The sequence below is a fragment of the Miniopterus natalensis genome, chromosome 6 (assembly GCF_054644295.1).
Source record: "Miniopterus natalensis isolate mMinNat1 chromosome 6, mMinNat1.hap1, whole genome shotgun sequence".
Lineage (NCBI taxonomy): Eukaryota > Metazoa > Chordata > Mammalia > Chiroptera > Miniopteridae > Miniopterus > Miniopterus natalensis.
The window spans coordinates 47,417,882-47,443,099 of NC_142086.1; the positions used below are offsets into that span (position 1 = coordinate 47,417,882).

General features: G+C 38.3%; 1 protein-coding gene and 1 pseudogene across 1 annotated transcript; one reads left to right on the forward strand and one right to left on the reverse strand.

The window, feature by feature from the left end:
- Window positions 1-621: 621 nt before the first annotated feature.
- RNF168 (ring finger protein 168) lies at window positions 622-24,313 on the reverse strand. The gene is made up of 7 exons (XM_016200001.2): window positions 24,058-24,313; window positions 23,367-23,676; window positions 17,963-18,039; window positions 14,666-14,845; window positions 12,421-12,542; window positions 5,419-5,500; window positions 622-2,986 (listed from the first exon to the last, which is right to left on the reverse strand). Exons 1-7 carry the CDS (start codon window positions 24,172-24,174, stop codon window positions 2,033-2,035), a joined length of 1,842 nt encoding a protein of 613 aa, XP_016055487.2. The 5' UTR covers window positions 24,175-24,313; the 3' UTR covers window positions 622-2,032.
- On the forward strand, window positions 18,322-18,508 carry LOC148092901 (small ribosomal subunit protein eS28 pseudogene; annotated as a pseudogene).
- Window positions 24,314-25,218: the final 905 nt, after the last annotated feature.

Consider the following 25,218-nt stretch of genomic DNA (forward strand, 5'->3'; position numbering starts at 1 on the left):
ATTAGTCTTTTTCCTAATGTACTGACACTTTATATAAAAGAAATTAGCTCTTTGTAATAAAGTGCATCTGATTTTTCCCCAGTCTGACATTTCTTCCAATTTTCCCTTATGATAGGTTTTGTAAAATATACATAATAGTACATTTTTATTTTTAATATTTTTATTTTCTGATTCTCAACCTCTGCAGTATTAGTACTCCCTGAGGAATTAAAGGCTCTCATATCCCTTCCACAAAAGAGGGAAAAGTAGCAATACATTTTAATGACTGACACAAAATATTTGTTTCTAACAAAAAGGCGTACATAGGACTATCAGAAAGAGACTAATAGAGAAATTTAAATTTATCTTAAAACCAACTTTAGTCAGGAAGACTTCTTCACAAATAAGTGGTTAAATATATAAATCCTAAGTACATTGCAGTATTTTCCCCCCTTTTTTGGTCATGGAAAATTTAATTACATAACTTTTAATTTGAAGAGATTCAATATCTTTCCTAAAACATAAAGTGAAATTGCTCTTAGAAAATTAGTTTTGGGGCCAGGATTGGGGTGCAAAGGGGGGGGATATCTATAATACTGTTAACAATAAAAATAAATTAAAAAAAAAAACACAAAAAGAAAATAACAGTTTGATAGATAAATTTTAGTGTATTTTAGACAAATTTTGTTAATTTCTGACTACACTTCATTTCAGCACAACCATTATCACCTTTTTTTTTAAGAAAGGGCAAAGTAAATTTTAAATTAGCACCAGAATTCTACCTCTAATTACATACCCAATAAATACTGAAGTAGATGCAATCAACTACTCAAAGATTAACACAATTTCAGTTGCAAAATCTGGAGGAAGAAAATCTCAAAAATGTATAAAAATATTGACAAATTGCAGCTAGACTTAGTTCTAGGACATTTTATTGCATTTTTACCTTAAAAGGATGAATAACTAGACATAAGCAGAAATGCTGTTAAAACTGTTGTTTGCTCAAAGTTGTTCATGTTAATGAAACAAATATCGACAGTCTCTAAGTTAAATCTCACCAATATAGGGGAAAAACCCAAGTACCATGCTATTTCTGTCCATAAACACAAAAATCACTACCAATACAAATGATAAGAAAATAAACACATGGTTATTTATGACTCAAGTTCCACAACACAGTATATTGTGATTTAACACTCCTACAGTAAATTCTCATTTTCTAGAAGAGCAGGTTAATAGAAATGTGAATTTCCAAAATTTCAGGTAATTTAGTAACTAATTATTTTAGCACTGCTTACTATGTTGTAACAGGCAGTAAAACCCAAATGTTTTCTGTGTCATTTAACAAAGAAAGGATGAGGGGAAATGCTCTGCTGCTCCATCCTGGGCCCAGCTTCTGATCACTCAGTTTCAATGCTTTCAAATTATCAGTTCACTCTACTCAGCCTCACCCCAACTCTTAATTCCTTTAGCATCAAGAGATGACTTTCCTTTCTGTCAATTAATCCTAATTTTCCAGAAAACTCTGATTTCACATGATTCTAACTCATTTTAAAGAAAAGAAAATGATATAATGCTTAAAATAATTAAAAATATAAAGATTAGATTAAAAATGTTATAGGAGATACCTTTCAAGTGACCTACAAATACATGGCGAAGCAGCAAAACACTTAGATTTTAACCTGATCCCTTAACTACTTGGTATATAGTATAATCTTGCTTTGATTACTAGTCAGAAAAAGGTGAGCAAAGACCATACATAAAACATGCATTTGTTTGTAAAGAGAATGGCACTTAAATATTTCTTGAGAGTTGGCCCAGGCATTTTTATATCTATAAGGATTGTCGAACAGCACATCAGTTATTCATCAAGAATCGAGACTCTTGCTTATCACTGACTTTGGCACTTGTACATTCCTCCCTCGTAATTGCAGTCCTTCAACTATAGGCAATGAGTGTGCCCACAGAGCAGAATAAAAGTTTTATGAACATTCCATAAAAAAGAGAACCCAGCTTTACCAGATTCTAAAACACTCCTGCCTTTACCCATGCATTACTTTGTGTATCTCCGAAACATCTGAAAAATATTTTTCTGTGACTTACTAGGCTGTAGGGAATGAACACTTTTAGATTCATTACAATGATCTCTAGCAGAATTTGGCATCTTTCTTCCATTAACTGAATGTCTCAACTGGATCTTAAAAGAAGGTTGGCTATTTTCAGGTTTTGGGCCTCGGCGAGGTTTTGAATGCTCTTTATCAGCCTGTCCTTTTAAGTTCCTATTTTTGGAATTCTTCCTCTGCCCATTTAGCAATTTGTCTGGAGGTGAGGGCGTAGCACGTAACTGATATCTACCTGGGGATCCTTTCTGAGGGTTTGGCTTCATTTGCTCTTTATCTACCTCTTTTTGAATCTGTAATGCTAACAACCTGTCCTGTTCTTCTTGTTTATGTCTCTCAAAAAGTAGGCGTTCCAAATCTAACAGTTTTTCAGTAAAGTTGATTTCTGTTTCTTCTTGGGCCGAGGAAGATTCAGAGGACATTTTCCTTCTTTTTGCAGAAAAGCATGGATCCCTGACTGTTTCAAACAAAGGCTCCTGTTTTTTTCTTTTGGAAATGCCTTCTTCACTGATCAGTAGGTGAGACAATTCATTTTCTGTCTCAACCGTGTTATTTCCAATCATCTGTATCATATCTGATACAGTGCACCCACTCTCTGTTTTGCTACAAGGCTCAACTGCAGCTTCTCTGGAGTAGGGAACTCTGACTTCATGTCTCTCATGATTTATGACACATAATTCTTTATCATGATTGCTTGGTCTCATTTTGACTTCTCCAAGGCACCATTCTGTACCACTGGCACATAACTGCGGCATAGGTGACTCTATTGAAGATTCTGAACTTTGTTCTTGGATTTCAAGGCATATTTGTGGAGAAAGTGTTGGCATATCTTCCTCAGTTTCTGTGTCTTGCCACGGAGGACTCTTTACATCGTTACTGTTAGTTTCCTATAGAAACAGAAAAAGACTGAGTGAACCAGCAGTATACATCAAGTTGGACACATATATCTTACACTGATGCGATAGTTGAGTTGTCACTATTAGGCAGTTATTACTACTAATACATTAATTTTTTTTAAATTGGAAACCTATTTTATTTATTCTTTTAATGTTTTTAGATTTCAGAGAAAGGAAGGGTGAGGGAGAGAGACAGAAACATCAATGATGACAGCTAGTCATTGGTCAGCTGCCTCCTGCACTCCCTACTGGGGACTGAGCCTGTAACCCAGGCATGTGCCCTCACTGGGAATCGAACCACAATCTTCTGGTTCATGGGTCCACGCTCAACCACTGAGCCATGCTGCCCGGGTGGTTCATTGACTTTTAATAGTATTTTTATTCTGTATGCCAATTGAAATTAAGGCATTCCCTCATTTTCATTCCCATGAAAATCTACCGGTTAAAACCCACAAACTAGATTCTCTATATAGCCAATAGCTGGCACCATTACCTGACCTCTCTTTCACCTTATAAACTTCCAGTAGCCCAGGGATTTTAAACCCCCTTTTGTACCACAAACTCTCCTCTTTTAGGCATTTTGGTGACACAGACCTCTTCTTAGAATAGTATTTTAAAATGTAAATATATAGGATCACAAAGAAAATACTTTATATTGCAACACAATTATTAAAACGTTGAAAATTATGATGCATGTGTATCTATAAATAATATCCAGTGGCAAGTCTAATAACTTGTAATACTGAAGTAGGGATGTGTATAAATGTTAATTCAAGAGATTGCAACAAATATAATATGATAAAAACCCATCCTGACTATTGATGACAGTCACAGGTACTATTAAGAGTATTATAGTTTGCTGTCTATAATTAAAGGAAACACTAAAATGAGAGGTTGGACGAAAGTAAACTTTTTCTTCCATTTAAGTTCATATGTACTTTCTGGATTCTAACCACAGACCTGAGGTTGAGAACCCTTGCTTAAGCCAGTATAATTCTTCTCATTTATAGGTCTTAGGTAAGCCAAGACTTAGAATTAGTTTTGACAATGGGAAAGCGCTAAGAAGAAAGTCTTCAATGAGAATTTGCCTCAGAACAAAAATTACTCCTTGTTGGAGACATTCTGTTCTTATATCTTATTTCCTTTGCATCTATCATTCCTGACAGCATTTCTTACAAACCTATGTGGTTTGGATTGGAAAAATTCTAGGTTGCTTACCTAGTTTTGCTGTGAATATGAACAACAGGGTAGAAGAAATATCCCAGCCCTACAATGCCTTTTTCATCAATCCTCAGTTCCAGTACCAACCAGACTATTTGGACTTGAATCCTCCATTACTTCTGCTTTAAGTCTCTTAATCTTTGTGTGCCTCAGTTTTTTAAACTATAAAATGGGCACAAGAAGGATACCTACATTACAGAATTGGAGGCTGTGATGAAGATTTAAAGAAAACACATACATTATCTGGCACATAGTAAATGTTCATAAAAACCACCTATCTGAATTGAAAACAATAAAATAAAAGGTACCTGTAAGTAAAGGGTTAACAAACCTTTTAATGTAAGAAACAGACATTGGTGTCAGCTCACCTTTCCTAGTTCTAAGTAGAAACCTGATAAAGGTGGAATGTCACCTGTGTTACTAGGCCACACAGCTTATGGTAAAAATGACCGTTACTGGTGAACTGCATTTGTACTAAGAGAACTATAAGTGATCTACAAACACCCAGCAGGAAGTGAAAGCTTGGGGCTTCTGTAAGTGACTTATAACTCCTTTGGGTATGTTTCTTACGAGGACCCCTGGAAGTTACACCCATGGATTGTTACAATAAATAACTGACTCTCATGGGGCATAAGGCTTCTTAGCTAGGGTGGTTACCACAGTCATATGCCTGGTATCATTTCCAGGCCATCACTTAAGAGCTCTGCAATGAGGACTCTTACTGAATTATATGCCTGATGCTGTCCTACTAGCATGCTTTGTTTCCCATTCTGTAATCTTTTAAGTGAAGTTGGTACCAGGGATAGCCTATTCAGTTTTGTGACTCTGATTATCTAGACCGGGGATCCACAAACTATGGCCCATGAACCAAATTCAGCCTACTATTTTTGTAAATAGTTTTATTGGAACAAAGACAAGCTCATTTGTTTACATACTGTCTATGAATGCTTTTGCAAGCAACAGCATAACTGAATTATGACTGAGACAATATGGGCCGCAAAGCTTAAAATATTTACTATCTGGCTTTACAGAAAAGGTTTGCTTGCTGACTCCTAGTCTAGGTAAGCCTAAGATGACTAAGAAATGGTGTCCTATTTACCACAGTGACTTAAGAAAAATAAAGTTAGGAACCTACAAGTATTAGCAATCCATATAGCATTAGTAAATGTGCCAAACTAAGAACATCTTTAGCATGCACCTACCTTATACATGGAGTTTTTCTTGTCTTCTTGTACCACTTCAGACTGTGATGCTGACCGAAACTGAGATTTAGGTGACAAATACCTTTTAAAAAAAGTTTACCAAAGTTTGAATGCTTTGAAAGAGAAGTGATATGTACCCAAAACAATAAAGCCACTAGCTATTTATGCTGAAGACTATCTGGTTGCTTGGCTGATTTATCAGAAAGAGCATAGTCTATCCTCTTGTCTCAGGTATTTTAGTCTAACTCCAGAGCAAAACTTAAAAAGCTGAGTATTGCTATCTTAGGGAAAAATAGCAGAAAAGGAAGTAAAAGTACAATCTAAACATTTCTTGACTCTCAAAAAAATTTACAAAGGTAGATAGCATCAAAACAACCAAGACTGTATAGTCTTACCAAAAGTACTGGAAATAACTTTTTTTTAAACCTCACCAGAGGATATTTTTGCCATTGCTTTTCAGAGAGAGTGGGGGTGGGGGGAGAAACATCGATGTGAGAGAGACACAACAACTGGCTGCCTCCCGCACACACCCTCACTGGGGCCGGGGATCGAGCCTGCAACCAAGGTGTCCGGAATCGAACCAGGGACCCTTCAGTCTGAGGGCCGACGCTCTGACCACTGAGCCAAACTGGATCGGGTTGGAAATAACATTTTAAATCTAGAGAAAGAATATGGTCAGTTTTGTTTTTTGGTTTTTTTTAATGCCAGAAATTCTATATTTTTTATTGTGGAAAAGTCCATAATTAAGATTCTTTACCATTTTGGTTTAGAGATTTTTGTTATATATACTTTTTTTTTTTTTTTTTTTAAATATCTTTATTGATTTTAGAGAGGAAAGGAGAAGGAGAGAGAGATAGAAACATCAATGATAAGAGAGTCACTGATTGACTGCCTACTGCACACCCTCGACTGGGGATTGAGCCCGCAACCCGGGCATGTGCCCTGACCGGGAATTGAACCCCAATCGCCTGGATCCTAGGTGGATGCTCAACTGCTGAGCCAAGCCCGGCCGTGCTATATATACATTTTATATCAACTATCTGCTTAGAGACAAACATATATAAGATCAGCATAAGATCGTATCTCTAAATTTCTAGGCATCTTTAATAGGCTGTTTACTACTGAAAAAAAGTTTGTAATATAATGGAAAATGTTGTAAAAGAAATGGGAATAAAAGGACAGGGAATGAGATGGTAGGTATATTGTAAAAAATCCAAACACATATACAACTATGCTTAAAAATGGCAGAAATCTCCCAAAATGTTGAATGCCTTTAAGTGATGGTAACTTTGGGTGATTTTTCAAAGTGCAGCTAGCTTTCATTTTTATAATTAAAGAAAACAATGAATAAAAAAAGTTTGATTGCAAACAGTATGTACAACCATAAATTCCATTGCGTCCAAAGCACCATATAGAATAAAATAAAACCTAGACAAAATCTCCTATAAAGAACAAATAAATATCCTTTATAGATAAACTAGTGTGTCTAACCCACATATTTAGTTACATCAACCTAAGTACTCTAAGAACTTATGAGAACAAGAATCACCTTTTTAGTTGATAAGAGAAGAATAGGAGTCCAGGTTTAGCTGCATTTTAATTGCTTTCCAAAACTGAAGAATCCCTTCTGCCAAAGTTGGATATTAGTCATCAAGTATGTTAGTTCCAAGAAAGAATTATTACAGCATAATAGTTGTTTTGAAATCCATAAGCAAAGAACAAAACAGTATGTGATCAGATACTTATCCAATTTGATCAGTGAACTCTCCTGGATATTCTTTACTTATAATAACCAAAAACTAAATGGACATGTAGGAAGTATGTCGTCATCCCTTTCCATTTCTATTTGCTGCCTCCTCTGTAACCAATTTTTTTTTTGTTGTTAATCCTCACCCAAGGGTTTTTCCCCCACTGATTTTTAGAGAGTGGAAGGGAAGGAGGGAGGGGGGAGAGAGGAAAACATCAATGTGAGAGACACACATCAACTGGTTGCCTCCTGCACGCACCCCAACCATGCTGGGGATTGAATCTGCACCCAGGTATGTGCCCTTGACTAGGAATTGAACCTGCAACCCTTTGGCGGGCAGATGCTCTAACCACTGAACCACACCAGCCAGGGCTGTAACCAATTTTTTAAAAATGTGTATTTCTATATAGTACACACTATCTCTTTTTTAGAGAAATCATATTTTTCTGAGATTTACTTTTTTTTTTAATCTTCACCCAAGGATATGCTGAGAGAGAGAGAGGAAGGGCGGAGGGGGAGGGAGAGAAAGGGAGAAACATTGTCTAGTTGCCTCCCATACACTCCCCAACCAAGGATAGAACCTGAAACTTAGGTATGTGCCCCAAGTAAGAATCAAACCTGCAACCTTTTTGGTGCACAGGACGATGCTCCAATTAACCGAGCACCTGGCCAGGGCTGAGATTTTCTTCTTTTCACTATGTCTTTTTTTTTTTTTTAATATATCTTTATTGATTTCAGAGAGAGGAAAGGAGAGGGAGAGAGAGAGATAGAAACATCAATGATGAGAGAGTCATTGATCGAGCCTGCAACCAGGCATGTGCCCTGATGGGGAATCAAACCCCGATCATCTGGATCCCAGGTCGATGCTCAACCGCTGAGCAAGCCTGGCCGGGCTTTTTTCACTGTCTTAGATCTTTCTAAGAGAGTATATATCAGTCTACCTCATGAGAACAAACAATTTATGAGAGAATAATTACAAAATATATGTAAGAATCATAATATGGAGGTGGGCAAAAATACAGTTGTTCATATGGAAAAAGACATGCAGGCTATATTACAATAGCTTTATTAACCCAAAAGAATGTCACTTACAACTGTAAACCTACTTTGGCCCACCCTAAGTATCCTGGTTACAGAGAGGGAATACTCACTGGGTAAGGACATGAGTGAACTTTTCAGAAATATTCTGTATCTTAAACCTGGAGGATGGTTTATACAAATGTAAAAATTCACCAAAAGTACACTCAAGATTAGTGCACTTTCATATATGTACGCTATACTTAAAAAATAGTTGAAAAAATTTACATCACAAAAACCCTTATACTCACCACCCAGTTTGAGGGGGGAAAATAATTGATTTTTAAATCCTTATGGGTTCTCCCCTTTACCCCTCACTTCAGAGATGATTATCCTGAGTTATTTATCTCTTGCTTGTTTTTTTTTTAATTCTCACCCAAGGATATTTTTCCATTGCTTTGCAGAGAGAGTAGAAAGAAAGAAAGGGAAGGAGAGAGAGGAAGGGGAGAGAGAGGGGAAGGGAGGGAGAGAGGAACATCAATGTGAGAGAGACACATCGACTGGTTACTCCTGTACTCAGGGATCAAGTCTGCAACTGAGGTACATGCCCTTGACCAAAATCGAACTCAGGACCCTTCAGTCTGAGGGCCGATGCTCTAACCACTAAGCCAAACCGGCTACGGCTTATCTCTTACTTTTAAAAAGTTTTCCCATACACCTGTATCCCTAAACACCTTATTGCTTAGTACTGCATGATTTTGAACCTTATGTATATAGAATCACACTAAATGTATTCTTCTACAACTTGTTTTTTTCACCAGCAATTTCCTGATTCATGTATGTTTTCCTTAGCTAGAATTCATTTTCACTGCTGGATAATATTCTGTTCTACTGTTGGAATACGGGTGCTTCTGGTTTTTCACTGTTATGAGAAAGCTTAATTTTTCCAGTAGGGCAAGTATGAAATGTTAGTTCAATATACTTTTGTTGTTTTCATTGAGGTATAATTGACATACAACATAGTAATTTGTTTCAGGTATGCAACATGATTACTTGTATATAATGAAAAATGACCTCACTATAATTTTAATTTCCATAAAACTAAAGTCACAGTGCCTTTTAGAACTTAGTCTCTGAAGTGTACAATGTCCCTTCTGTAACTCTATTTGTATACTTAAGTCCAGCCACATTCAAGAAGAGGGAAATTAGACCCCATCTTTTGAAGGGAGGAATATCAAAGAATTTGTGGACATATTTTAAAAATGCCAAAGCTAGCATAAAGTCTCCATAAGCTGTGGTGTGTTTCTAAGCTATCTATTATGTACCTCAATTATTCTGTCTTTCTATCCCTGCGTAAATGCCACTTTTACTCATTATAAATTTGAAGGCATTAAAAAGAATGAAATCTTGCCATTTGCAATAATATGGATGAACCTCGAGAGCGTTATGCTAAGAGAGAAAGACAGACAAAACACCATATGATCTCTTCTCATATGTGGAACCTGGGGGGGCGGGGGAACCCAGCTCATACTCACAAATACAGAGAACAGATTGGCGATTGTCAGAGGTGGGAGTAGAGGGTGTGGGATGTGTGACAGAAATGGGCGAACTGTTTCTTGTTTGTTTGTTTGTTTGTTTGTTTTGGGGGGGAGAGAGAAGGAGAAGGGGAGAGAGAGAAACATGGATTGTTTCTCTCCGACGGGGAACTGAACCCGAAACCTGGGCACGTGCCCTGACTGGGATTGAATCAGCGACCTTTCAGTGCATAGGATGATGCCCAACCAACTACACCACACTGGCCAGGGCATAAATACATTTTTTTAAAAAGACTGTTTAACCAATGTGTTACTTAGTAGTCTGTCTTAATTTTCAAACATTTTAGTAATCATTGTTAATCATTTTAAATTTGAAGTAAAATTCATAGCATAAAATTAAGCATTCAGTGGCATTTCATCCATTCTAAGTTGTGCAACCATCACATTATTGAGTTCCAAAACATTTTCATTATCCCCAAAGGAGACTCTGTGCATATTAAGCAGTTACTCCCCATTCCCACCTCTCCCCCAGTCACTGGCAACTACGAGTCTGCTTTCTATCTCTAAAGATTGACCTACTCTAGCTATTTCATATAAATGGAATCATATGTATGTAACCCTGTGTTACACATATGTAGGTGTCTGGCTTTTTTCACTTAGCATGTTTCTGAAGTTCATGCACATTACAGCATGTATCAGTGTGTTATTCCTTTTAGGGCCGAATAATATTCCACTGTATAGATATTATTTATCCCTCAATGAACACTTGGGCAGTTTCCACCTTTTAGCTATTTGAAGTGCTGACACAAACATTTGTGTACAAATATTTGTTAAAATACCTGTTTCTAATTCTTTTGGGTAAATACCTAGGAGTGGAACACTGAGTCATATGGTAAGTCTGTTAAACTTTCTAAGAAGCTGCCAAACTGTTTTCCACATTGGCTGCACCATTTTACATTCCCGCCAGCAATGCACAAGATTCCAGTTTTTCTACATCTGTGCCAACATTTGTTTTTTCCTGTTTTTGGGGGGGTTTTTTGGATTATAAACATCCTAGTGGGTGTGAAATGGTATCTCATTCTGGTTTTTACACTTCCCTAATGACTAATGCTGTTGAACATCTTTTTATGTTCTTATTGGCCATTTATACATCTTTGGAGAAATATCCATTCAAGTCCTTTGTCCATTATTTGTCTTTTGTTATTGAATTATATAAGTAGAAACTAGACCTTATCTGCTTTTTGTTTTGTTTAAAAAATATGATTTTATTGACTTTTAGAGAGAGAGGAAGGGAGAGGGATAGAGAGAAAGAAACCTCGATGAGAGAGAAACATCGACCAGCTACCTCCTGCACACTTCCCACTGGGGAATTGAGCCCAAAACCTGGGCATGTGCCCTGACCAGGAATCGAACCAGTGACCTCTTCATTCGTGGGTTGACACTGAGCCACTGAGCTGGACAGGCATGTTTTTAACTTTATTTTAACTTTAATCCACCAGCTTCTCAATTTCTGATTTTAAATTCACCAGTTTAGCCCTGGCCAGTGTGGCTCAGTTAGCTAGGCGTCCTCCAATGCACCAAAAGGTTGCTGGTTCAATTCCCAGTCAGGGCACGTGCCTAGGTTGTGGGCTAGATCCCCAGTAGGGGGCATGCAGGAGGCAGCTGATAGATGTTCCACTCTCACATTGATGTTTCTCTCTCTCTCTCCTCCCTCCTTCTTCTCTCTAAACATCAACAAAAAATTAAAAATTTTTTTTTGCCAGTTCATTAAAACTTATCAGTTTATTAGGTCCATTGTATTTCTAGTAATTTTTAATTTTTTTTATATTTCAAATATATAGATGCCTGAAGATTCATGTTATATGTTTTAAGCAGAGTATTATATAATTATGCAGTCTCTCTTTTCTCCTTTTAATGGTTTTTCTCTTGATTTCTACTTTGCATAATATCAGCACTAACAATATTGATATTGCCATATCTGTTTTTTCTTTTAATAGCAACCACTTCATTTAACTCTGCCCCCACCCTAAATCTAATTGTCCCCATCCTAAATCACCACCACCGCAAATCCAAATTTCTAAGAATTCTGCAGAGGCAAATTACCTGCACATATTTACCCAGTTAAACCAAAAGCCCTTACATGCCTAGACTGTGGTTCTTAAACTTTTCCAATTATGAATTACAACAGGAAAGCTTATATTCTCATAAAGTCATCAATTCTACCTGCTGCTGGAGGGGTGCTGTGGGGAAGCTAAATCATTACTCCTGACTCAAGCTTTTTGTATAGCAGAGAAAAAATGTAATGCATAAACTGGGGGGAATTAGGTGAATGACCTAGATGCCAAATTAAACTCCTTCAATGAGGATGACCTTGTATGTGACCAGTTTTTTTCACCTGACGCTAAACCAAGGGGAAAACAAAATCCAACTGGTTAATTTTGAGAAAATGGGAACATCATGGAAACCCTGAGCAATCAAGATAAAAAAAGACATAAAAAAGACATCACATGTCTCTTTATGCTAGCCAGAAATCTAAGCTATGTGAGTAACTCTCCTATTTTCACTTTACATCAATCTCAGACCATCTGGAGGGTTTTCATGAAGAGTGCATGGACCAAATTTTGATAGTCAGTGGACTATATGAACAAAAAAACAAACAGTAGGTGGTCAATAAATAACTGATAAACAGTCATGTTCACTTACTTCTGAATATCTCCAGTATTTGTTTGTTTGTTTTTACTTTTCTTTTGCAACTTGCTTGTGACGGGATCAGATTTTCTGGAATTCACAGGAGAAGCCATGACTTTTTCCTCACAGAAACTGTTCTTTAACAACAGAAAAAGCATTAAAAAATTATTAAAATAATTTTATAATAAAGTAAGTTATTGATTTGACTACCTCAGAATCCACAACAGAATTTTTCAGGAATTATGCTTACATTTAAATTCTACACACCCTTTGAATATTATGTAAAAATTAGTATAAACAAGATTAAGTCCATCTAAATTGGTCTAAATTAATTGCATTTACTCTACGTGATAGAGCACAAAAGGCATGATGATACTACTCTTACTAGCTAATAATTTCTGTTAATTTTTGTAATAAATAATTTCACATTATTACCTTAATCTATAGGGTTAAATTCAAAGAGCTGTAGATATACCTGGAATAAAAGTCAGTTTTATGTAAAAGTAATTTAATTTGGGGACTTAAGGGCATACCAACACAAACCATGAATGTTTACTTGCTGTAGTCTCATAATTTCTTACCACACTATTGAAAAATGATTATAACTGGTGGTGGTATACATTTGGGCTTGGACCACCAAACTTTCACAAGTAAACCATATTGATATTTTAGAATAATTATTCTTCTAAAATATCAATAAGTCTACTCTTATAATCCCATGTGAAAACAAGGATTAGAATAATAGACTCTTGAAAGACAGGTAAAGATTCTCCTCTTTGATATACAGGGTGGGCAAGAGTAGGTTTACATTTGTGAGCACAGAAAACATAGCATTTATCTTTAGACTCTCTAACCAACTGAGCTATGAGGCTAGGGCTGTATTATTTATTTATTTATTTATTTATTTAATATATCTTTATTGATTTCAGAGAGAGGGAGAGGAGAGAGGACAGAAACATCGATGATGAGAGAGTCGTCACTGATTGGCTGCTTCCTGCATGCCCCCGACTAGGGATCGAGCTCACAACCCAGGCATGTGCCCTGACCGGAATTCGAACTGTGATCTCCCAGATCCTAGGTCGATGGTCAACTGATGAGCCATGCCCAGCCAGGCTGTATTATTTATTAACTATTGTATTATTTATTTGTATTACATAAACCTATTTTGCCCACCCCTGTATGTTCTTTCTTATCCCATTTATTATTCTATCAATCAATGTCTTTTACTTAATTTCCTATTGTGTACCTTTATAAAGCTATTCTACTTAAATTTAAAGAAGAAAGTATATTAAAAAGGGTATACAATCTAAAAGTTGAATATATTATTATGAATGGTACACCTCTCAAAAATGAAAAAAAAAAAAAAAATCCCAATTCTGGATATACTTCATTTTAGTAAGTGTATTTTAACATATTTGTTTGAAAGCAGAGGAATTGTTTTTAGAGGCTCTCGATCCTGAATACATATCAGACTTCCCTAGATGCCTCTGGGAATGGTATGCCCTAAGTCCTATCCCCAGAGATTCAGATTCAGTAGATTTAGAACAGGTATGGGAGTTCATAATTCAAAAGAATCCTAGGGTGATTCTGCCAGGTTCTTTCAAATCACTGGGTCCCATTGTATTCTTTAAAGTATGCGTTTTTATCATCCTTTCTTTCATTCATTTTCCCCTACGCAGTAATTTAACTACAGCAAGATATTAAAATTCAGGTTTAATATATTAAGAATTTAATGTGCATCACTTTCTAAAAATGATCTATATCCATACAATGGAATAATATGTCACTCTTAAAAAGAATTAGACAGACTATATGTAGCAATACAAAAAAAAATTCTCTATAAGGTATATCAAGTGAAAAAAGTGAAGGAAAAAACTATGATTGATAAATCCTTTTTAGGTGAATAAGAAAAACAGATATAAGAAACGGTTAATAGTGCTAATCTTTGGGGAAAGAGACCGATGTAATGGAACAGAATGGGAATGAAAAGAGGTGGGAAGGGGGAAAGGAAGCTTTTGTTTTTTCATTGAATTGCTTTCCTGCATAATTTGAATTTACTAATAACAAATAAAAAAGCTTTTTAAAGTATACCTGGAGTAGAGCAAATATGTAACAATATGTGAAAACTGAAAGAAGTTTTCAGTAGAGCAAATATGTCAGAAGTAGTCTGTCCTTACGGTGAACACTTCTTTGAATCTTTGAAAATCACAGTCAAAGCAATAGGAATGTTAATACTTCAAAGTTCTCTCCTAAAACTTACAATATTAATGCTGAGCTTTCTTGCCAGTTCTTCATCACTTTTTAGCTGTTCTTCCATCTCTCTTCTCCTTTTTTCTGCCTGTCTCTTCTCTTCTTCCTCCTCCTCTGCCAATAATTTCTGTATGTACTCTTCACTGGCTTTGTTTTCTTCTTCCTCAGTGGCCCGTCGCTCTGCCTCCACCTTAAACATGATTAACAGAACAATCCTTCTCTGAACTTTTTAGCATACTTGCAATATTTCTTAATAAGAACAGTAGTGCCCGGCTGGCACTGCTCAGTGGTTGAGAGTCAACCTATGAACCAGGAGGTCACAGTTTGATTCCCAGTCAGGGCACATGCACAGGTTTCAGGCTCAATCCCCAGTAGGGAGCGATCAATGACTCTCTCATCATTGATGTTTCTCTCTCTCTCTCTCTCCCTTCCTCTCTCTGAATCAATATAAAAAATTTTTTTTTTAAAAAAAGGAAAAAGAAGAGTAGACTGCTGGCACGGCTCAGTGGTTGAATGCGGACCTATGAACCAGGAAGTCATGGTCTGATTCCCATCAGAGCACATGCCTGGGTCTCGGGCTTGATACCCAGTAGGGAGCGTGCAGGAGGCAGCTGATCAATGACTCTCATCATTGATTGTTTCTAGCTCTCTCTCCCCATTGTTGTCTCTCTGAAACACACACACACAGAGTAAACGTTTTTTAAAAATGAACAAATGAGCAGGAATTAAAATATCTAAAATGAAGTACAAACTCAGAGAAGCAAATTCCCACAGAACAATTCAAGAAGTCTCTTCATGAAGCCTTCCCAACCAGCCCAATGAAACCTTAATCAAATCCTCATCCCCCTCTCAGTATTTAATCCCAGTTTCTACTACACTGTCACACATTTGTGGACATGTTTCTAGGTAATAGTTTTCCTCAGTTAACAAACACCATGTGCTGAATAACTCAGGCCTAGGTCCTTGAACCAAACCCTAGCAAAAGGAATGTAATGATAAAAACTGACTTAGACTAACAGGACCACCCCTGATGTTTAGAAGAATCCCTAAACCCAGTGGGAGTGGTTGCTGAAGAAACAACCACAGTGGTTATTGCATGATTTACAAAAGAAGAAACAGATGTAGAAAAGCAAGTAACTTTCTTAAAACAGTAAGGGGCAGAGTAGAGACTCCGATTCTAGGGTCTAAGATCATGCTTATGGTCATTTAAACTATACTTCTAAAAATAAACAAGCAAGCAAACTATACATCTCGGGGTGGGGTGGGGGGGATACACAAAAGAAACAAAAAAACAAACAAGAACCATTTAGAATTCCAAGGGATTTGACTCAAGAATAAGTCCTTGATCCAATCCCATGAAGAAACAGGTTCAGAATGGTACAGCCATCTTGCTATTAGCCTGAGATAAAGCCAGCTGACAGAAGTTAGCAAAGATCTGGAGCTAAAGCTCAGGATGAAACCACCCTGAAGGCCCTACTTCTGGACTTCCAATAATTACCATTTTCTTATTGTTTTAAGGTAGCTGAAGTTGGGTTTTCTTTTATTTGCAGCCAAAATAGAGCCTGTTCTCACTACCTTTTATCATAATGATTAAATTATTCCTTTAAAACCCTTACTTAAGTCCTGGCAAGGTGGCTTGGTTGGCTGAAACATCATCCCATACACCAAAAAGGTTGCAGGTTCAATCCCAGTCAGGACACATACCTAGGTTGTGGGTTCGATCACTGGTCAGGGGACAGTCAGGAGGCAACTGATCGATGTTTATTTCTCACATCGATGTGTCCTCTCTCTCTCAAAATCAATTAAAAACATATCCTCAGGTAAAGACGATACAAACAAAAAACCCTTACTTAAGAACACTGGTTAGACAATATGCTGACAATCAAGTTAACTATCATAATTATTTATTATTTATTGGTTCTTCTAGACTTGCATCATCCAATATAGTAGCCACTAGCTACATTAATGACCACTTGAAATGTGACTAGATGAAAACAACATGTACTATAAGCAAAAAAGATACTGAAAACTAAGTAAGCAAAAGTAATTTAAAATCTTATGATTAATTCTTGTATAACTTTATATAATTAATGCCCAATCATGTGATATGATTATATAGTTAACATATAATTACAATTTTATATAGTATTTTTTATATTGATAACAAAACATTTTAGATATAACGGGTTAAATAAATACTAATTAAAATTAATTTCATCTGGCCCAGCTGGTGTTGCTCAGTGGTTGAGCATCAACCCATGAACCAAGAAGTCATCAGTTCAATACCTGGTCAGGGCACACGCCTGGGTTGCGGGCTCAATCCCCAGTAGGGGCATGCAGGATGTTTCTCTCTCACTGATGTTTCTACCTCTCTATCCCTCTCCCTTCCTCTCTCTAAAAAAAATTCAATAAAAACATTTTTTTAAAAAAATTAATTTCATCTGTTGTTTAGAAAAAAATTTTAAATGTGGCTACCAGAAAAATTTAAATTGGATGTAAGTTCACACTGTCTTTCTATTGAACAACAGTGCTCAAGCAGGAGGGTAGTGAGATAATAGGGCTCTCCTAGTACTAGTGAAGTTCAAAGGCTTCACTGTAAACACTACTCCCTCTTTTCCTATTCACGTAATTCACAATGAGCCCTATTTTATACTCTCATCTAAACTCATTGTTGTCTTTCAAAAATTCATGTTGAAGCTCTAATCTGCAATGTGATGGTATTTGGAGGTGGGGCCTTTGGGAATTAAATGGGTCAAGTCCTCAGGAATAGGACAATGGGATTAGAACCCTGATATGATGAGACACAAGATGATCTTTCTCTGTACTTCCATCTCCCTCTGTCTCTCCTCTCTGTCTGTCTGTCTCTCCTGTCCTCTCTCCCCCCCTTTTTCTCTCTCCCTCTCTCCTCCCCCTCAACAGATGTGCCAATACTTTGGATCTTGGACGTCCCAGACTCCAGAATTGTGAGAAATGTTTGTTGTTTAAGGCTGCTAATCTATGGTATTTTTTGTTATACCACCCATAACCTACCACAGTATTTCTATTCTTTAAGCTCAAAGCTTCAGGGAAATGAAAATGCTTAGGAATAACTATCAGTTAAGAGACCTAATTATGTATAAGTAAATCAAAGCTAGTTTGTAACTACTGTGAACACATGTAAAAGAAATGGAGCCTTTATAAAGTACACTAAAATTGTTTACATTTCAATATATACTATTTATATAAGCACACAAAACTGTATGTAAAACGTGAAACTGAAAACACAGCAGACAATTTTTCCAAAAAGGAGTAACTATTTAGTTCCTACCTTGCTTATCTCCTCTTCATATTCTCTTCTCAATTCCCCAGGTTTACTCAACAAATGAACTGGCTGATAGTCATCAACTGTTTCAGATTGAGAAAGAAAATAATGTAAGAGGCAACACAGAATATTATGGCTAGCTTTGTCTACCATTAAAACTATATTAATATAAAAATGCAAAATTAAAAAAAAATGTAGAATTATTAACAGCTACAGCAATATCTTCTTTCTGTGGTTCCATTTTAAAAGAGAAACCAGAGGTTCAAAATGACACACGAATATGTATACTTTAACTCTTTCTCTAAACTCCATTAAAATAACAGTAAAGGACCCCTTTCCGCCCAACAGTTGCAGCCATCATTGACATGAGTCACGTGCAGCCCACCAAGCTAGCCAGGGTCACCAAGGTGCTGGGCAGCACCGGTTCCCAGGGACAGTGCACACAGGTGCACGTAGAACTCATGGACGACAGGACCCGTTCCATCATCTGCAATGTGAAAGAAAGGCCCTGCATGCGAGGGCGACGTGCTCACGCTATTGGAATCAGAGTGAGAGGCTCGGAGGAGGCACTGAATTTGTGTCTGGGTCTTGCCTGTCTAGGTGGACCACATGGCCCATGGGGAACATGTTCTGCTGTGAATAAAGTGTTTGTGTAAATCCGGAAAAAAATAAAATAAAAAAACAGTAAAGGAATAAAACGAATCCTACACAGCAGAGAGATTAGGGGAAGGGTCTCAATAAACAAAAAAAACTTTAACAAGTTTGTAGAAAATTATTCTTCCATCCCTTGGTTCCAGGATAGCCCACAGATGTCAAAATCCAAGGAGGCTCATATCCCTATATAAAATAGTGTAGAGCAATGCATACAGTTGGGCCTCCTCATCGGATGACTTCCAACTGTGGTCTAAAACAGCTCAGGTATTATTGAAAAAAAAGCCCAGTATAAGTGGACCCAGACAGTTCAAACCCGTTATTCAAAGGTCAACTGTACATTCTTGTTGGGATTAGAAAATACAACCCCTCTGGAAAAGGATCTGGTAGCTTCTTATACAACCAAACATAGACCCACTCTACCTGCCTGAGAATTCCATTAATCACTTACACAAGAATAAATGAAAACATGACCACAGAAAAACTTGTACAAGAATCTCCATAGCAACTTTATTCATAATAACTAAAAGCTAGAAACAGCTGAGGTGCCATCAACTGGAGAACAGCTAACCAAGTATATAATATAGTCAACAATAGAATGATACTTAAAAATAAAAAGAAATAAAATAACAATACCCATAACATAGGATGACTCTTGAACTTTATACTGAGTAAAAGAGCCTTGCACAAAAGAATACACGGCATTATTACTGTTATGAGTTGAATGTGGAAGTCCTAACCCCCTGCACCTAAGAATGTGACCTTATTTGGAAACAGGGTTGTTGTACATGTAATTGAGTTCATATTGGAGTAGGGTGGGCCCTTAATCCAGTATCACTGGTGTCCTCATAAGAAAGGAAAGAGACACAGAAAGGAGATGGCTATGTAAAGACAGAGACACACTGGGAAAAGGCCATGTGACTTGGAGGCAGAAACTGGAGTTATACAACTAACTGCAAGCCAAGGAACACCATGGACTGTAAGCAACACCCAGAAGCTAAGAGAAAGGTCTGAACAGATTCTCCCCTAGTCTTCAAGAGAAGAAGTGCCTCATACAGATGGCCAATAGATACATGAAAAGATGCTCAATGTCACTAATCATCAGAGAAATGCAAATTAAAATCACAATGAGATATCACCTCACACCTGTCAGAATGGCTAGCACCAACAAATCAATAAACAACAAGTGCTGGCAAAGATGTGGAGAAAGGGGAAGCCTCATGCACTGTTAGTGGGAATGCAGATTGTTGCAGCCACTATGGAAAAATTGCCTGACCAGTGTTGCTCAGTAGTTGAGCATCAACCTAGGATCCAGGAGATCACTAGTTCGATTCCCGGTCAGGGCACATGGCCAGATTGCAGGCTCAAATCCCAGTAGGGGACGTGCAGGAGGCAGCCGATCAATGACTCTCTCATCATTGATGTTTCTATCTCTCTCTCTTCTTCACCCTTCCTCTCTCTGAAATCAATAAAGACATATTTAAAAAAAAATTAAAAATGGAACGGCCTTGCCCTGGTCAGTGTGCCTCAGTTGGTTGGGTGTCATCTTGTGCACAGAAAGGTTGCCAGTCAGGGCACATGCCTGAGGCTGCTAGCTCTATCCCCAGTAGGGAGTGTGCAGGAGGCAGCCAATGGGTGTTCTGCTCTCAAATTCATGTTTCTAAAATTAAAGGGGGGGGGGGGGGGGAAGGAATGACCCAGTGATTCCACTTCTAATATATTTCTGAAGAAACCCAAAATACTAACTCGAAAGAATATATGCACCCCTATGTTCACTGCAGCATTATTTCCAATAGCCAAGATATGTAAGCAACTCAAGCGTCCATGAGTAGATGAGTGGATAAACAGACTTGGTACATATACACAATGAAATATTACTCAGCCATAAAAAAATAACAAAATCTTACCATTTGCAATAGCATGCATTTAAGTGAAATAAGTCAGAGAAAGACAAATACTATATGATTTCACTTACATGTGGACAATATAAACAAACAAAACAGAAACTCATAGATACAGAGAACAGACTAATGGTTGCCAGAGGGGAGTGGGGTTAGGGGACTGGGTAAAAAAGGTGAAGAAATTGAGAAGTACAGATTGGTAATTACGAAACAGCCCTGGGTATGTAAAGTATGGGATAGAAAATACAGTCAATAATAGTGTAATAACTATCTAGGATGCCAGGTGGGTACTGGAAATATCAGAGAAACACTTCGTAAAGTATATGACTGTCTAAACACTATGCTGTACACCTGAAACTAATATAATATTGAATGTAAACTGTAATTGGGGGGGAAAATGAAAGAGAATGTGTCCCTGTTGACACCCTGATTTTGGAATTTAGACTCCAAAATTATGAGAAAATAATTTTGCGTTAAGCTACCTAGTTTGTGGTACTGTGTTATGGGAAGCCCAAGAAACTCATCGAATTCCATTCATATGAAGTTCTAGGACAGGCATAACTATCTATAGTGGGGGGGGGGGGGAAATAGTGGTTGATTTTTGGGGTGTGGGAGTAGGGATTAACAGGAAGGGGTATGAAGGAATTTTCAGGGGTGATGGTAATGTTCTGTATTATAGGGATTTATATTACAAGGGCTTATATATATGTGAACATTAAGTGAAGGTACAATTAAGATTTGTTCATTACATGTGAATCTTACATTGAGTTATAATCTAATAATGATCTCTAATAATATGTATACTTATATATTTACTGAGAAGTGAAATAAATAAAACAATTATGATTGATGAATAGATGAAAAGTTATGTGACACAGCAAGTAAAGTAAAATGTTAATTGCTATTGTTTATTATTACTTAATCCTCACCGGAGGATATTTTTTCCATTGCTTTTCAGAGAGAATGGAAGGGGTAGAGAGAGGGAGGGAGAGAGAGGGAGGAAGGGAGGGAGGGAGGGAAAGAGATAGAGAGAGAAACATCGATGTGAGAGACATTGATTGGTTGCCTCCTGCATGCACCCCGGCTAGGGATTGAGCCTGCAACTGAGGTCCCGGCCCTCGGCCAGAATCAAACCTGGGACCCTTCAGTCCGCAGGCAGACACTCTAACCACTGACTCAAACAGGCTGGGGCAATTGTTATTGTTTAATGGGACGGAGTTTCACTTTGGGAACATGACATATTCTGGAGATAGATGGTGGTGATGGCTGCACACCAATGTGAATGTACTTAAAGTCGCTGAACTATACTTAAAAATGGTTAAAATGGCCCTAGCCAGGTAGCTCAGTTGGTGGGAGTGTTGTCCTATACACCAAAAGGTTGCAGGTTGAATTCCTGGTAAGGGCACAGACCTAGCTTTCAGTTCGATCCCCAGTTGGGGTGCGTATGTGAGGCAACAGGTCAATGTTTCTTTCTCACTCTTTCCCTTCCTTCCTCTCTCTCTAAAATCAATAAAAACATATCCTTGAGTGAGGATAAAAAAAAGTTAAAATGATAAATTTGTTATGTATACTTTACTACAATTACAAAAACACACTAAGATACCACTTCCCACCTACTAAAAAGAAAATGGAAAATAACAAGTGGAGAAAGTGGAATCATTATACATTGCTGGTGAGAATGTAAAATGGTGCAGCCCTGTGGAAGTCTAGCAGTTCCTCAAAAAGCTACACATAGAATTACTATATGACCCAGCTAGTCAGAACTGAAAATATATTCATATACTTGTGCATGGAATGTTCGTATCAGCACTATTCAAATAGCCAAAAGATGGAAACAACCTAAATGTCCATCAGTGGATGGAGAGATGAAATATATCCATAAAATATTACTTAGCCCTAAAAAGGAATAAAGTACTGATACATGCTACAACATCCATAAACATCAAAAACATTATGCTACATGAAAGAAGCCAAACACAATAGATCACATACTGTATATGAACACACTTACATGAAATACATGGAATAAGCAACTTCATAGAGACAGAAAGATCAAAAAGGTGGGGAGAGTTGCCTGGCTGGGCATGGCTCAGCGGTTGAGCATTGACCTAGGATCCAGGCGATCGGGTTCGATTCCTGGTCAGGGCACATGCCGGGGTTGCGGGCTCAAGCCCCAGTCGGGGGCGTGCAGGAGGCAGCGGATCGGTGAATCTCTCATCATTGATGTTTCTCTCTCTCTCTCCCTCTCCTTTCCTCTCTCTGAAATCAATAAAGATATATTTAAAAAAAAAAAAAAAAGGTGGGGAAAGAATGGGAGTCACTGCTTAATAGATTAAAAATTTGGGATGATAAAAAATATTTTGGAAACAGCTGGTGGTAAAGATTGCACAACACTGTGAATGGAATATCACTGAATTATATACTTAAAAATGGTTAAAATAGCAAATTTTATGTTATACTTTACCACAATTTTGAAAAAATAATGTAGAATATTAAAACCACTGCATTGTACTTTTTTTTCCTCCTTCCCTCCCTCTTTTCAAAAATAATTTTTCACCCTGGCCAGTGTGGCTCAGTTGGTTGGATGATCGTGGTCCCCTGAACCAAGAGGCCCCAAGTTTGACTCCCAGTGAAGGCACATGCTGGATGCTGGGTCAGGGTTATATTCCCAGTAGGGGGAGTACAGGAGACAACCAATCCATGTTTCTCTATCACTGATGCTTCTCTCTCTGTCCCTCACTCTCTCTCTCTCTGAAATCAATAAAAATATATATTAAAAATGGATTAGCAATGATTTTTTTGTTATTATTAAAAGGATTTTGGTTTTTTAGCCAACACACACTCTGGGTTTTACTCACCGATTTCTTCTGATTCTTGCCCAGAGGCTCTAAGCTTGCATTCCTTTGGGTAATGTTTCTGAATTATTTCCCACAGTTCCTTATTGATGAGAGAATTTCTTCGGGTGTGGTACCGGGTCCACGACGAGACCCGGCGGCGACAGAAGGGACAGCATAAATTCGCCTTTTCGACAGTCGATTGGAAGCATGCATTACAGAGCGTGTGATTACAAGGCAGTGTTACCGGCTCAATCAAGATATCCATGCAGATCCCACACTGGCATTCCGACAAGGAAGGGACGGCATCTTTTGGTACAGCCATTTTAATATGCTAAAAAGACATATTCAACATCAACACCCGAAAGACAAAGAAGGACAAAGCAGGGTAATTCCGGCCCAACCAAGGAGAAACCAAATGAACAGCTTTGTGTTTAAATACTATGCCCAGCAGCGTATCAGAATTCATAGGTTGTTAGCATCAAACACGTATTGAAGCAAAACGCGCTCTGCGGGCCAGGTAAACAGTACTACCCTGAAAGACGCGTATCTGTCCGTGTTGAGACAAACATCTGGTAAGAAAATAAATGAACGTTTCCGTCCTGAGAACTTGACTGCTCCACAGGTATTAATATAACTGCTTCCTCAGCGCAGCTGGCGGGCTCCCGCTCTCTGGCGCGAGGCGAAGTAAACAAGTTCCCCTCCTCCCTCTTACCTGGCGAGGATGCTCCCTCTGCGGCTGAAGCGGCAGCCTCCGAGCCCGGGCACCGGCAAGGACACTGCTTCCGCCGGGACTCCCAGCCCCGCCAGAGCAGGACTTCCGTTTTACCATTGCTGTGGGGGCAGCGCACGACGCCCCGCGCCCCAGCTTTCCGCCGTCTAAGGCGTTCTGAGGCCACCCTTCTCTTCCCTAGAGCGAGCCTAAAAGTTTCATCCTTTCCGCGGGTACGGTAGCAACCCAACGGGGCCTAGAGACGTCACAACTGCCCGCCGAAAGGGGCCCCGCCCCCGCCCCCCAGAGAGCCGTCCAATGGCAGAGACCAAGAACGCTGCGGCGGGCGGGACTTCCGGGGCTTGAGCGCGCCCTCCCGCGCAGGGCCTGGGGCAGAGGGGCGTGGTCCTGTGCCGCAGTCGTCCCTGCTTCAGATTGGACGGCCTCTGAGTGTCCAGTGCGTTTTTCTGTTCCCGGAGGCTGCGGGAAACCTGGGATTGTCGTCTGTGGTCAAAAAAGGGAAACGTCCAAACAAATTTTAAAAATTCTTCCCCTAGCACTACTGAAACTACCTTTCTTTTTCTTTTAATTTGTAGTTACGCCTCTTAGATTGCTATCCGGAGCTCTTAGAAAAGCATCTCCGAGGCTGATCTCGGAGAAGAGGTAATCAGAGAATCTGCAAACATGTACAATTTATAGAAGCACGTTCTTCCATAGCCCACCCCTTCTTAAGTCGGCTGCTCAAAGATAGGTAGTTTTAGGATTTCCTTCCTTCCTAAGGGCTTGGGAAACAAACCAGGGCTGCCTCTGTCCTGAAGCTCAGCAGTCGTGTGCATCATATATAATGTAGTATTTTATTACTAAATCAATCTAGAACAATCAAAATTACAAGGAGGCCAAAAACAGAATAGTTTAATATTTTATGCATTTTGAAATACGTTTTTCCACTTGGTATTAAGTTCTTGTACTAACTGATCCTGTTGTAGGCAGAGGTCAGCAGAGCAAATAGGTGGGCCAGGTACAGAAGGTCACCTGGGTGCCTAGCAACACACAATTGTAGGGTGGGACTTCATCCCCAGGGTGACCTTTCCACCCTAGCATATCTCACTGGTTATGTAGTTCAGACCCCCTGACCTTTCATATCACTGATCATTTGGTTTAGAC